The 12,184-nt window shown below is 57.8% G+C and overlaps 1 protein-coding gene across 13 annotated transcripts in view; it reads left to right on the top strand.

Moving 5' to 3' along the window:
* The window catches only part of ANK1 (ankyrin 1), a 55,771-nt gene that overhangs the window by 32,257 nt on the left and 11,330 nt on the right, over window positions 1-12,184 (top strand). For 7 of the 13 annotated variants that reach the window (XM_048287361.1, XM_048287349.1, XM_048287356.1 and 4 more), the window contains 28 exons: window positions 497-595; window positions 698-883; window positions 1,021-1,119; window positions 1,678-1,776; window positions 2,104-2,202; window positions 2,642-2,839; window positions 2,916-3,014; window positions 3,363-3,461; window positions 3,706-3,804; window positions 3,993-4,190; window positions 4,362-4,460; window positions 4,544-4,642; window positions 5,755-5,952; window positions 6,167-6,265; window positions 6,655-6,753; window positions 6,933-7,031; window positions 7,136-7,228; window positions 7,393-7,465; window positions 7,875-7,898; window positions 8,794-8,896; window positions 9,179-9,326; window positions 9,537-9,634; window positions 9,723-9,947; window positions 10,350-10,504; window positions 10,679-10,890; window positions 11,018-11,222; window positions 11,390-11,486; window positions 11,855-12,083. In XM_048287361.1, coding sequence (XP_048143318.1) covers window positions 497-595; window positions 698-883; window positions 1,021-1,119; window positions 1,678-1,776; window positions 2,104-2,202; window positions 2,642-2,839; window positions 2,916-3,014; window positions 3,363-3,461; window positions 3,706-3,804; window positions 3,993-4,190; window positions 4,362-4,460; window positions 4,544-4,642; window positions 5,755-5,952; window positions 6,167-6,265; window positions 6,655-6,753; window positions 6,933-7,031; window positions 7,136-7,228; window positions 7,393-7,465; window positions 7,875-7,898; window positions 8,794-8,896; window positions 9,179-9,326; window positions 9,537-9,634; window positions 9,723-9,947; window positions 10,350-10,504; window positions 10,679-10,890; window positions 11,018-11,222; window positions 11,390-11,486; window positions 11,855-12,083 — 3,630 coding nt within the window. The remainder of the gene's footprint in view (window positions 1-496; window positions 596-697; window positions 884-1,020; window positions 1,120-1,677; window positions 1,777-2,103; window positions 2,203-2,641; window positions 2,840-2,915; window positions 3,015-3,362; window positions 3,462-3,705; window positions 3,805-3,992; window positions 4,191-4,361; window positions 4,461-4,543; window positions 4,643-5,754; window positions 5,953-6,166; window positions 6,266-6,654; window positions 6,754-6,932; window positions 7,032-7,135; window positions 7,229-7,392; window positions 7,466-7,874; window positions 7,899-8,793; window positions 8,897-9,178; window positions 9,327-9,536; window positions 9,635-9,722; window positions 9,948-10,349; window positions 10,505-10,678; window positions 10,891-11,017; window positions 11,223-11,389; window positions 11,487-11,854; window positions 12,084-12,184) is intronic. The other 6 variants (XM_048287352.1, XM_048287354.1, XM_048287359.1 and 3 more) reach the window with 3 other exon arrangements.

Here is a 12,184-nt window from a genome sequence, read left to right as displayed (position 1 = left end):
ACCTGCATGGTCTCTGCTGAGGGAGTCCCTGTCAGCACACACAAGCATGCTGAACTTATCCTGGGAGGACTCATGGCTGATGCCTCCCTGGCAAAGCTTTGAGATGTCCAGCAACCCCTGCAGTTACACACACTGTGCTTCCTTCGCTCTCTCTTCCTTGGGCCTGGTAGGGCTGAAAGCTCTTCACATTTTGCCTGATAGGAGAATTATCCCTGAAGCTAGGGACAATACTGGCAGTGTGCAGAAGGCAGTGTCTCCTGGGTTGACTCTTACAAAGCACTGCCTGTTTTTTTCTGGATATGTGAAGCCTTGGGCTCCAGCTCTCTGTGATTGTTCCACTGTTGCCAGGTTTTATTTTCTTTTTCACACCCACAATGGATGCTTCTGCCCCTGTTCACTGACCTGGGAGTGTGGGTGTTGATGGGGTGTAGGTCTTAAAAGAACTCGAGAAACACAAGGAAGAGTTGTGTTGATGTGCATGGCCCTGTATTTGCAGAAAGGCTTCACACCTCTCTACATGGCAGCGCAGGAGAACCACCTGGAAGTTGTGAAGTTCTTGCTGGAAAATGGAGCCAACCAGAATGTAGCCACAGAGGTGAGATCCTTGGGGAGGAGCCTGTGGCCCTGCTGGTGGGGGCTACTGAGGGGTGTGCTGGGTCCTGCCATGGTTCCTTGATTCTCTCCCTCTCCTTGGCAGGATGGCTTCACTCCACTAGCTGTGGCTCTCCAGCAAGGACATGAGAATGTGGTTGCTCACCTTATCAACTATGGGACAAAGGGTAAGGTCCGTCTGCCTGCCCTGCACATTGCAGCCCGCAATGATGACACTCGCACAGCAGCCGTGCTGCTGCAGAATGACCCCAATGCTGATGTCCTCTCCAAGGTGTGTGGTTTTCCTATGCTGTCTCTGGGAGCTTCCCCACATCCCCAGGGAGAACAGCAGCTTGGTATGCTGTATTTATCTGTAGTTTCATCAGGGAGCATGTGTCTGGCTGGGCTGATCCCTCCTTCTTTCCCTAGACTGGATTCACCCCTTTGCACATTGCAGCCCACTATGAGAATCTCAGTGTGGCCCAGTTACTGCTGAACCGTGGAGCCAGTGTCAACTTCACACCCCAGGTGAGTGCAGAGTGGGAAGCTACTGGAGCTTGTGCTGCTCCAGCAGCAGAGGAGGATGCTCTGCCTTCTATCCATGTAGGGTGCAGCAGCAGCTGCCAGGGTATGCTGGTGAGGTGGGACCATGCAGAAAGTAGCACAGATGCACAGGGAGTTGCAAATAATAACCAGCATGGGCCTTTTCTGCTATGTCTCCCTTCTGTCAGAAGCAGCCGTGCATCCCCGAAAGCTCTCAGGGACCTTGTGTCCAGGCTGAGGGAAAGCTGTTGCTGTTGCTGCAGGGCAGAGCTCATAGAACCTGCAGTTAGGATGCCTCTTCCAGACCCACCTATGGGTGCAGCCCAATCCATGAGCTGGTGCTTTCTTGCAAGCTTTGTGTAGCTTCTGTCTGCAGCCTTTAGCTGCACAGCCCTTTCTCATAGCCCTGTTAAACAGGCTGCTCCCCTGCGTTGTCCCTGGGCAGAGGTGTAGCTCTCCCTGTCCTCTCTCCTTTGCTTGTCCCTTGCCTCCTTGAAAGAGGAGGGGCTGCTCCTTCTGACAGACTGTCGTTCCTCCTGGCAGAATGGGATCACTCCCCTGCACATAGCTTCCCGCCGGGGCAACATCATCATGGTACGGCTGCTGCTGGACCGTGGAGCCCAGATAGAGACAAGGACCAAGGTGAGAGCACTTCTGAACACAGCCCATCTTTACATGGGCCATCTCCCTCCCTGAGCTCCTTCTGCCCAGTGCTTACCCTGTAAACGTCTTGCTGGAAATGTGAGGGAAGGTCTCTGGTGCACTGAGGGGACGGACCAGGTGTTTTGCTGGCACGTGTCGAGGTGAGAGGAGAGCATGGCTACGAAAGTGTGCCCTGGGAGCTGAGGCCAGGCTCAGTTTTGCCTTGTTTTGCCTCATTTTGCAAATAAGTCCAAAGTTAGTCCTCTACCTGAGGGAACCCTGCCCTTCCATGCCATACTGAGCCCTTGAACCCTTCTCTCCTCCCAGGATGAGCTGACCCCTCTCCATTGTGCAGCGCGCAATGGACACGTGAGAATTGCAGAGATCCTTCTGGACCATGGGGCTCCCATTCAAGCCAAAACCAAGGTACCCAGGTGACTTGGTGGGGCTGTGATTGGTGCCAGGTTCCAGGGCAGCACAGTGGGGTGACAAGCTGTGCACAGTAGCGCTGGATGGCACCCGTGGCTGGCTTGGGGCTTTTTTTGAGGGGTAAGAAGCTTCCTGCCCTACTTGGCTCTAGCTGGAGTCCTTTGCTTGAGGACTTCATCTTTCAAAGGGACCAGTCTTGGGGGTTGCCTGGGTACAGTCTGCCCCATGGCAGCAGCTCTTCAGGCCCTTCCGTCCACTCGACATTGCTCCCCTGTAAGTCTCAGTGAGGGACTTTGGGGCTCCTCTCTGGTAGCACCCTGGGGAACAAGCTGTCTCTTCTGCCCTAGAGTAGTGTCTGGGGGTGCAAGGCAGGGGTTGGGTGGGATGCCTGGACCCCCTCCTGGCGCAGCCCTGAGGCCCTGCTCCATGGTTGCAGAACGGCTTGTCGCCGATCCACATGGCAGCACAGGGTGACCACCTGGACTGCGTACGCCTGCTCCTGCAGTACAGCGCTGAGATCGATGACATCACCCTGGACCACCTAACGCCACTGCATGTGGCTGCACACTGTGGACACCACCGGGTGGCCAAGCTGCTGGTGGAGAAGGGGGCCAAGCCCAACTCCCGAGCCTTGGTGAGGAAGGGTGGGTGGGCTGGACCAGGGGAGAGGGATTGTTCCTGCAAATCACTGTCCATCTGTCTGTCTGCAGAATGGCTTCACACCCCTCCATATTGCCTGCAAGAAAAACCACATCCGTGTGATGGAGCTGCTGTTGAAGACAGGTGCCTCCATTGATGCTGTCACAGAGGTAAGTGGGCTGAGCCCATCCTCAGCTCTCTTGCTTCTGCACATACAGAGTGGACAACGTGGCAGGATGTGATGTCCCTGTTGCATCTGCCATACCCCGGGGACCTTTCTTGGTCTTGGCCCTTTGCACTCAGAACTCAGGCAGCGTCTCCCCAAAGGGCAGGGAGATGCAGGGGAGAGAGCAGCTCCCTGTGTTTCCCCCACACTCACTTGCCAGGCTCCTGGAGCAGCCTGGGGACTCAGATTTTGCCTCTGGTGAGACCTGCCCTGGGGAGAAGGAGGAGGGGACAGTAAGAGATACTGGCAAGGCCGTAAGTCCCATCTTGGTCCCATCCGTTTCTCTTCACAGTCTGGCCTGACCCCGCTGCATGTGGCTGCCTTCATGGGGCATCTGCCCATCGTCAAGACTCTGCTGCAGCGTGGAGCCTCTTCTAATGTGTCCAACGTGGTGAGTTCCACCCTGGTTGGGGCTTTGGGAGCTCAGCTAATTGGGGTTCAGCGGGATGTGAGAATTGCCCAGGTCCTGCACCCTCTGTTCACCCGAGCAGTCCCTGGTGCCCTCTGCTTTTTGCTGGCACACAGAACCAGTAGGGGTTTCAGGCACTGCTCTCCTCTGTTCGGAGCAGAGGAATGACTGCAGGAAGGCGTTTTCCCTCCTTTGGCCTTACCACTTTATCTTGTCTTTGGTGCAGAAAGTGGAGACGCCCCTACACATGGCAGCCAGAGCTGGGCACACAGATGTGGCAAAGTACCTGCTGCAGAACAAAGCCAAAGCCAATGCTAAGGCCAAGGTAGGTACAGAGAACCTGTGTGATAATCAGCTCTGGGAACAGCTGGTGCTGGTTTCTTCGCTCTCACGCGCCCAGAGCGCAGCCTACGAGGGGCTGTGCAACAGTGGTAGCAGGGCTGGGACCCTTTTGGCATGGCAAGAAGGGACTGGTCCAGGTCTGCCCAAACAGCTTCTTTGCCACCTTCACAGGATGACCAGACTCCTCTGCACTGTGCTGCACGCATCGGCCACACTGGCATGGTCAAACTCCTTTTGGAGAACAACGCCAACCCCAACCTGGCCACCACAGCAGGGCACACGCCCCTGCACATCACTGCCAGAGAGGGGCACATGGACACAGCCCTGGCCCTGCTGGACAAGGGAGCCTCACAGACCTGCATGACCAAGGTAGGCTGCTGTATCCACTGCTGCAAAAGGCCTCACCCAGCTGGGCCAAGGCTGAGCAGGCTGGTGGCACAGTGTCCCTGTCACAGGAGGGGCAGCCTCCTCCTGTGTTGCAGCAGGCGCCAACACTATCTTCATCTCTACCACCCTGTGATGGGCTGCCTTTCTCCTCAGAAAGGATTTACCCCTCTCCACGTTGCAGCCAAGTATGGGAAGGTGGATGTGGCAGAGTTGCTGTTGGCACATGACGCTCACCCCAATGCAGCAGGGAAGGTGAGTGCTGCTTCTGTGGGAGGAGTGGTCTGGTATGGGGAGAGGCTCTGTCTCACCCGTTTGTACTCTCTCCCCCTCTGCAGAATGGCCTGACTCCACTGCATGTGGCTGTGCACCACAACAACCTGGAGATTGTCAAGCTGCTGCTTCCCAAGGGGAGCTCTCCACACAACTCGGCCTGGGTAAGTTTGGGCTGGGTTTCCCTGGGGATGTGGGGAGGTGTTGTGTGTCCAGTGCCTGCCAGTCTGGGGCCAGCACTGCTTCCCCTCAACCCTGGCACTCAGAGAATGTACAACGGTCTGATCACCACCAACCTTTCTCCGTGTCTGCTGCTCATCCCTGCCTGTCCTCACACCACGCGGAGCAGGCAGGGTGCCAGGCAGTGGTACTGTTCCAGCAGATAGGCTGTGTCAGGGATGGTCCCTGTTAGCAGCGTGGTGGTTGCTGCGTGGGGAACGTGTTTCCATGGCAAGTCCTGCAGAGCAGCGCTGCGGTCTGGCAGTTTGGGAAACCACACGCAAATGTTTGCATTCAGCTATGAAGCAGTGAATCAGAAAACCCATAAGCTTGTGAGAGTCGCCCGGCTCTGCCTGAGCATGGGGAGCATCTCCCCACAGAGCAGACCAGCAGGCGTCTTGCTCTCCATGTTGTTTGCAAAAGCTGCATCCTGAAAACAGCCAAATGGCTGGTGGTGCCAGCCCTCCCCATCTGGCACTCTCCTCTCCACTGTGCAGGCTGCTGGCAGACATGCTGGGCAGGCACCGGGAGCAGCCGGTACCAGTGCCAGCACCCTGTTGGTCTGCGTCACCAACAGCCTGCACGTCAGCCTGGGCAGCGGGTGTCTGCCAGCTGCTCTGCTCCTGCAGCGTGGCAGCAGAGGCAGGACTCAAGGCCCTGCAGTCTCTGCCTGAATACTAATGCTGTGTACTGGGAGTTTAGCTCCACACCTCAGCCAGGCACGTTCCAGGAGTTGTGTCTGCCCCAGCTTTTTGCAGCTCCCAGAGGCTGCATACTGCTGCAGAAATTCATGTGTGGAAAACTCCAGAACAGCCCATACCAGTCAAACCTGAAGCAGGTGGTCTTTGAAACCCCCGTGCTGACTTGGTTGGAAGAGTGGGACGTGGCCTCAATGTCAGGGCTGGTTGCTGTCAGAGAGATGGTGTGGGGGGCATCCCTGGGCTCTGGAGGCAACTAGGAAGGGCAGAGCTGGCCTGCAGAGGCAGGGTGGCACCTCCTGTCCCTTCTGGTCTGCTTGGCAGGGCTGAGCACTGCAATGAGCCTCTCTCCCCTGCAGAACGGGTACACCCCCCTGCACATCGCTGCCAAGCAAAACCAGATGGAGGTGGCCAGCAGCCTGCTGCAGTATGGGGCTTCTGCAAATGCTGAGTCTATGCAGGGAGTCACTCCCCTGCACCTGGCTTCCCAGGAGGGGCATGCAGACATGGTGGCACTGCTTTTCTCCAAACAAGCCAATGGCAACCTAGGCAACAAGGTAAGTTGTCCCAGTGCATCCTGCCAGGCTGGAGGCAAACAAGCCAGCAGAGAACAGCAGTCTGGATGGAGGTCCAGGCCCCTGTGCCTCCCTGTGTTTGGGCAGCAGGACACTGTGTCAGTCAGTTTGCCAAGCTGGAGACCTGACAAGAGTCTCTGCTGATGGAGCTGTGGTGATGGCAGTGCCATTGTGCCAAGACCTCCTCTCTTTGCAGAGTGGCCTGACTCCTCTCCATCTTGTGGCCCAAGAGGGGCATGTGCTGGTTGCTGATGTTCTAGTGAAACATGGAGTCACGGTGGATGCAATGACCAGGGTAAAGTACTGCATTGACCATGGCTGTGGTGAAACACATGGGGGAACTACCTCTAGGTCTGCTCAGGGAGGAGCATTTCTTTTCTTTTTCTTTGTACAAGAAACTCCCCTCTAGCAGGCATCCTTACCATTTTGCCTGTGTCTTGGGGAATCTTCCTCCACTTCCCCCCACCTCTCTGGAGGAGTGATTCTTGCCTGCTCCTATAGCTCACCTCTGTACCCGCAGGTACACATGGTTTGAAGCCCTCTGCTCTGGTCTTGGGCTTTTGGGAAGCCCCCACATGTGTGCCTCATCCTTCATGCATGGGGGCATGCCTGTGGGATGAGTATATCCAAGCCAGAAGGGCAGTAAGCACTAAGGACAGACTGAGACCTGATCTTGTCTTTCAGATGGGCTATACCCCGCTGCATGTGGCCAGCCATTATGGGAACATCAAGCTGGTGAAGTTTTTGCTGCAGCACCAAGCTGATGTCAATGCCAAGACTAAGGTACAGAGGTGTCCTGTGCTCCAAGGACGCTTCTGCCATGGGCAACAGCATGCAGGTTGATGGGGAAGGGGAGCTGTCCTCATGCTCCAGGCATGAAGCACGGTGTGTGAGACCTGGGGGCATTTCTGGAGCAGCAGACTTGCAGAACTGATTGCAGCATCCTCTGTCCTCCCCTGCAGCTGGGCTACACCCCCCTGCATCAAGCGGCACAGCAGGGCCACACAGATGTGGTGACACTGCTGCTGAAGCACGGTGCGTCTCCCAACGAGATCAGCACAGTGAGTACAATGCTTGCCCGCACCTCCCCACCCTGTGGCAAGCTCAGGCAGCTGCCTGGGCTGCCCTGTGGCTGCTGCTGCCCCAGTCTTTCCTCTGTGCACAGAATGGAACCACTCCCCTGGCCATTGCAAAGCGGCTCGGCTACATTTCTGTCACAGACGTGCTCAAGATTGTCACAGAGGAAACCGACATCCCGGTGAGCCCCTGGTACTAGGACCAGGATGCTGTGGAGGAGGGCTGGGACTGAGGGCAGCCTGGGAAAGGTCTGCAGCTGGGTGCCTAGCCCAGGTGTAAGGAGGGGGCTGCAGATAGCTGTGCAGCAAAGTGCTGGCCTCCTCTGACTCTGCTCTGCTCCCACAGTCAGTTGGTGACAAGCACCGCATGAGCTTCCCAGAGACTGTAGATGAGATTCTGGACGTATCAGAGGATGAAGGTGAGGGGCGGGAGTCAGGTCACACCATCCCAGAGATCTGCCAGCTGGGTCAGTGTGGCAGGCAGCAGTCATGGGGATGGCACTGGTGTTCCTGCTGGAACAGAGACACCCCCAGGGTGGGGGAGCTGTGTGGGCCCTGCTGTGGTCTTGCAGAGGGGACGAAGGAAGCCTACCAGACTCCTGAGGTGGCACCTCCTGGCTTGTGTGCTTCCCTGCACTATGCAGGGACACAAAGTCTGGACATCTCTGTGATCCTGTGCCCCAGGGACTGTGCAGAGAGCCCTTGGGCATGCAGAGCCCCCACTGTGCCTTGCTCTGCTGGAGGGCACCATCTCCCAGCCCAGCTGCAGCTGGTTTGCTCCTGCGCCCTCCCACCAAGACCTCACTTTTGCCTCTTCTTACTTTGCAGGCACTGCTCATGTCACAGTAATGGGTATGAAATATGTCCCCCTGCCCCAGCTCAATGGCCCATTTCACCCCATGGCCACTAAGCATCCGCACGCCATATCCATCTGCTGAGCCTTGCTGCTGGGCTGGTGCTCTCCAGCACCAGCCCTGCCATCCTGCCCTGCCAATCCATGTCCGTGCTGCTTGCTGTGGTGTGACTGCATGAATGGGCATCCTCCCACTCAGGAGGACCCTGACTCCCTTGTCAGACCCAGGCCCTGTCCATGGCAGGTGGAGGAACCTGGTACTGTGACAACTACTGGTGCCCCTCCACAACTGCCCCATTCCATCCTGGCCAGAGCAGGGATTAACCTGAGAGCTCAAGGTCTCTGTGCTTCTGTGGTCCCCTCCCCATCTCTGGGGTACTCTCTCTGGATCAGGAGGTGCTGGACACCCTCCCACAGGGCACTGGCCAGAGCCAAACCCTGGTGAGCTAGTTAGCAGGTATTAATGGGACCAGTGGTCAGCATTAGCAGAGCTCTGTGCCTCCAGCGGGGTGTAGTGTTAGGGCAGCCTCCTGCACCCCCAGTCGTGCCTATGTCCCTGTCCCAGACATCAAAGTGTAAGGTGTCCCCTGCAGTCTCTGTGCTGATTGGTGCTGTGAGAAAGAGGTTAGTGAGCAGCCGAAGTTCCTGACGGCTCCCACAGCTCCTGTCCCGCTGGCCTGTGGCATGGGCCTTGCCCTGCCAGCAGACCCATTCTGGCAGACAGCAAAGCCCCCCCTGTGTCTGGCTGAGACCCAGGGGCCAAGTGTCTGTGTCAAGCAGTGGGAGCGGGGATGCGCCCTGGCTCCAGCCCTGAGGAGGGGTGGGAGCAAAGGCTGGTTATCTGTGTTCCCTTGTCCATCTGCCTCTGCTTGCTGAGCCAGCTCTTGGTTTCAGAGGAAGAGCTGATTGCACCAAAGCCCAAGACACCTGATCTCAGAGACCAGGAAGGCAAAAGGGAGATACTGGAGTTCATGACCACAACGACACTGGAGCAAACGTAAGAGACACTGTATGGTGGGGAGGGAGCAGGTACAGGGCACAGAACAGCCTTGTGCTGGGCTGGGCTTCTTGTGGGGCACATAAGACTCCGGGCAAGGAATAGATCACTGAGCCCTCACTGGCTGCCATGGCAGGCAAAGCTGGTCAGTGCTGTTCCTGCACCAGGACATGGGACTGCTGCTTAGTTTGCCTTTGTCCAGCGGCCCCAGGGCTCTGTGGGGATGGGCAGGGGCTGAGGGACCCTACCAGTTCTGTGGCTGTCACTACCCTCTCCTGCCAGGGTGGAGTCTCCAGCTGTCCTGCAGGTCCCCTGCATCCCACCTGAAACTGTGGTGACCAGAGCTGAGGAGACTGAGCAGGTAGGACCTGTGGAGACAGAAGCTGAGCAAGTCAGTCTGCTGCATGCACCCTCGGTGTCCCCACAGGAGGTGAGCATGAGATACAGCCTGCCATGGCCTCCCCCAGGCATTCCCTGCCGGGGCAGCTCCCCCATCATCACAGAGCTCAAGTGTGGGATGGGTAATGGGCATTGACCTGGTGGTGCAGGACTGTCCAGCGAGGATTGTGTAAGGGTGGGCAGGCTCAACACCCCCAGATAGGACCCTTTGCCCACGGGGTCTCTTCCCTGCCTTACACAGCCCTCCAAGGAGTTCGACGAGGACTCCCTGATCCCCAGCAGCCCTGCCACTGAGACCTCAGATAACATCAGCCCAGTGGCCAGCCCCGTGCACACAGGGTGAGTGCCCAGCCTGCGCAGCACATGCACACTCTGTTCACAAGCTGGCTGCAAGGTGCCCATGTGCCCATGCCTCTGTCCACTCCAGGTTCCTGGTGAGCTTCATGGTGGATGCCCGTGGTGGCTCCATGCGGGGCAGCCGGCACCATGGTCTGCGTGTGGTCATCCCGCCCCGTGCCTGTGCTGCACCGACCCGCATTACCTGCCGCCTGGTGAAGCCCCAAAAGCTACCTGCACCCCCACCACTGGCTGAGGAGGAGGGTCTGGGCAGTCGGATCATTGCTCTGGGGCCTGCTGGTGCCCAGTTCCTCAGGTGAGCACAGCTGGGAAAAGAGCAGATTGGGCTGCCCACACCAGGGCCATCCCTCAGGACTGGGGACAGATCTGGGCTCATCTGGAGGGCTTTACCATCCAGGGCCAGACCTCTGCCTATCTCTGCTTCTGGAAGTTGGCAGAGGAGAAATCCCACCTCTTGTTGGGTGCAGCATGTTTCTGGGGTGGGTCATTCAAGAGTAATAGAACAGTGGCAGAAAAGCCCTGGCCAGCCCTGTTCCACCAGCTGCAGAGCCCTCTTTCCCAGAGAGAGGGAGGTCAGCCGTCCTTCTTCCCCCAGCAGCTGCGCAGCATGGGCACGCACTCTGCCCAGGGCCACCTTGCTGCCTGCGTGTCCTTGTGCAGCTTGTGGGTGCCAGTGGCCTTCCTTTGCTATCTGCAGCCCTGTCATTGTGGAGATTCCACACTTTGCCTCGTATGGACGTGGAGACCGTGAGCTGGTAGTGCTGCGCAGCGAGAACGGCTCTGTCTGGAAGGAGCACCGCAACCGCTATGAGGAGAGCTACATGGACCAGCTGCTCAATGGCATGGACGAGGGTGAGCGTGCCAGGAAGGCAGGGGCTCCACACCTCACAGCTCCCTGCACGCAGGGCTGCGGTGGCCTGGGTGGTGGAATGGGGCTGAGTGGTGTGGTCAGTGCAGCATGGAGGGGTGTTGAGGGACAGCCAGATGCTTGGTGTATGAGCACTGATGGCAGTGCTGCCCTTGCAGAGCTGGAGAGCCAGGAGGAGCTGGATAAGAAGAGGGTCTGCCGCATCATCACCACCGACTTCCCTCTCTACTTTGTGGTCATGTCCCGGATTTGCCAGGACTGTGACATGATTGGCCCTGAGGGAGGCTGTTTGAAAAGCACACTGGTGCCCATGGTACAGGCCACCTTTCCAGACACTGCTGTCACCAAGAGAGTGAGGCTGGCCCTGCAGGTGAGCCCCAGAGAGCCCGGCCTGGGGCCCAGACATGCTTCTGCAATCAGGGGTGGGCAGCAAGCCCAGGCTGTGCCCCAGCCTGAGGAAAAACCATCCCTAATGCCCATCCCTGTGTTACCCACAGGCACAGCCTGTGCCTGATGAGTTGGTGACTAAGCTGCTGGGGAACCAAGCGACCTTCAGCCCCATTGTCACAGTGGAGCCACGACGGAGGAAGTTCCACCGCCCTATTGGCCTCCGTATCCCACTGCCACCATCCTGGAAGGACAATCCCCGAGACAGTGGTGAGGGTGACACCACCAGCCTACGTCTGCTCTGCAGTGTGATCGGTGAGGCTGTGAGCGTGCTCTCCATGGGGATGGGCTGGGCTGCCTCAGGGAGATGCAGCTCCAGGGAGCTCAGGAAAGGGCACAGCTGTGGAGAAAGCAAATGCCTAGGGGATGCAGACCCCAGGCTTATGGAAAGACAGTATGCTGACCCTTGCTTTCCGCTGCAGGAGGGACAGCCCAAGCCCAGTGGGAAGACATAACAGGCACCACAAAGCTGGTCTATGAAAATGAGTGTGCTAACTTTACCACCAATGTGTCTGCCAGGTGAGTCCTGGGCAAACGTGTGCCCATCTGAGGACATCTGGTGCTCCTTGGGCCTTGGTACAGCCTTTGCCAGGAGAAGCCCCTTATCCCTGGTGCTGTGCTGCCCTATTCCTACATGCAGGGTGGTTTCTTCTAGCCTTGAGACCCCTGTGCTGCCTGAGCACACACCAGGAAACACTCATGACAGCTGGGTGTGCAGAAGGAAGGAGGCCATTATTTATACTTGGGTGGGTCCCCATCACGGATGGGGCTACACCTGTGTCCAGAGCTCCTGGGGCTTCCTCTAAGGTCCAGTTGGCTGTTGAGGGGGGTGGGGGCAGCTCCCTGGTGCCACTGCCCAGCAGCACCCTGACCCAGATGTCCTGCAGGTTCTGGCTGGCCGACTGCCCACGCACAGCTGAGGCCGTGCACTTTGCCACGATGCTGTACAAGGAGCTGACAGCCGTGCCCTACATGGCCAAATTCGTGGTGTTTGCCAAGATGAATGATGCACGAGAAGGCCGGCTGCGCTGCTACTGCATGACTGATGACAAGGTTGACAAGACTTTAGAGCAGCATGAGAACTTCACAGAGGTGGCCCGCAGCAGGGACATTGAGGTTTGTCCCCAGCAGCATGTGTGGAGGGCAGCAGGGAGAGGGCTGACAAAGTGAGGGGAGACTGATGCCAGTGGAAGGGCCTGGCCCCGGCCTGGCTAGGA

Source organism: Corvus hawaiiensis, chromosome 27 (assembly GCF_020740725.1).
Source record: "Corvus hawaiiensis isolate bCorHaw1 chromosome 27, bCorHaw1.pri.cur, whole genome shotgun sequence".
NCBI classification, from domain to species: Eukaryota; Metazoa; Chordata; class Aves; order Passeriformes; family Corvidae; genus Corvus; species Corvus hawaiiensis.
This window is presented reverse-complemented; position numbering and strand designations above follow the sequence as displayed.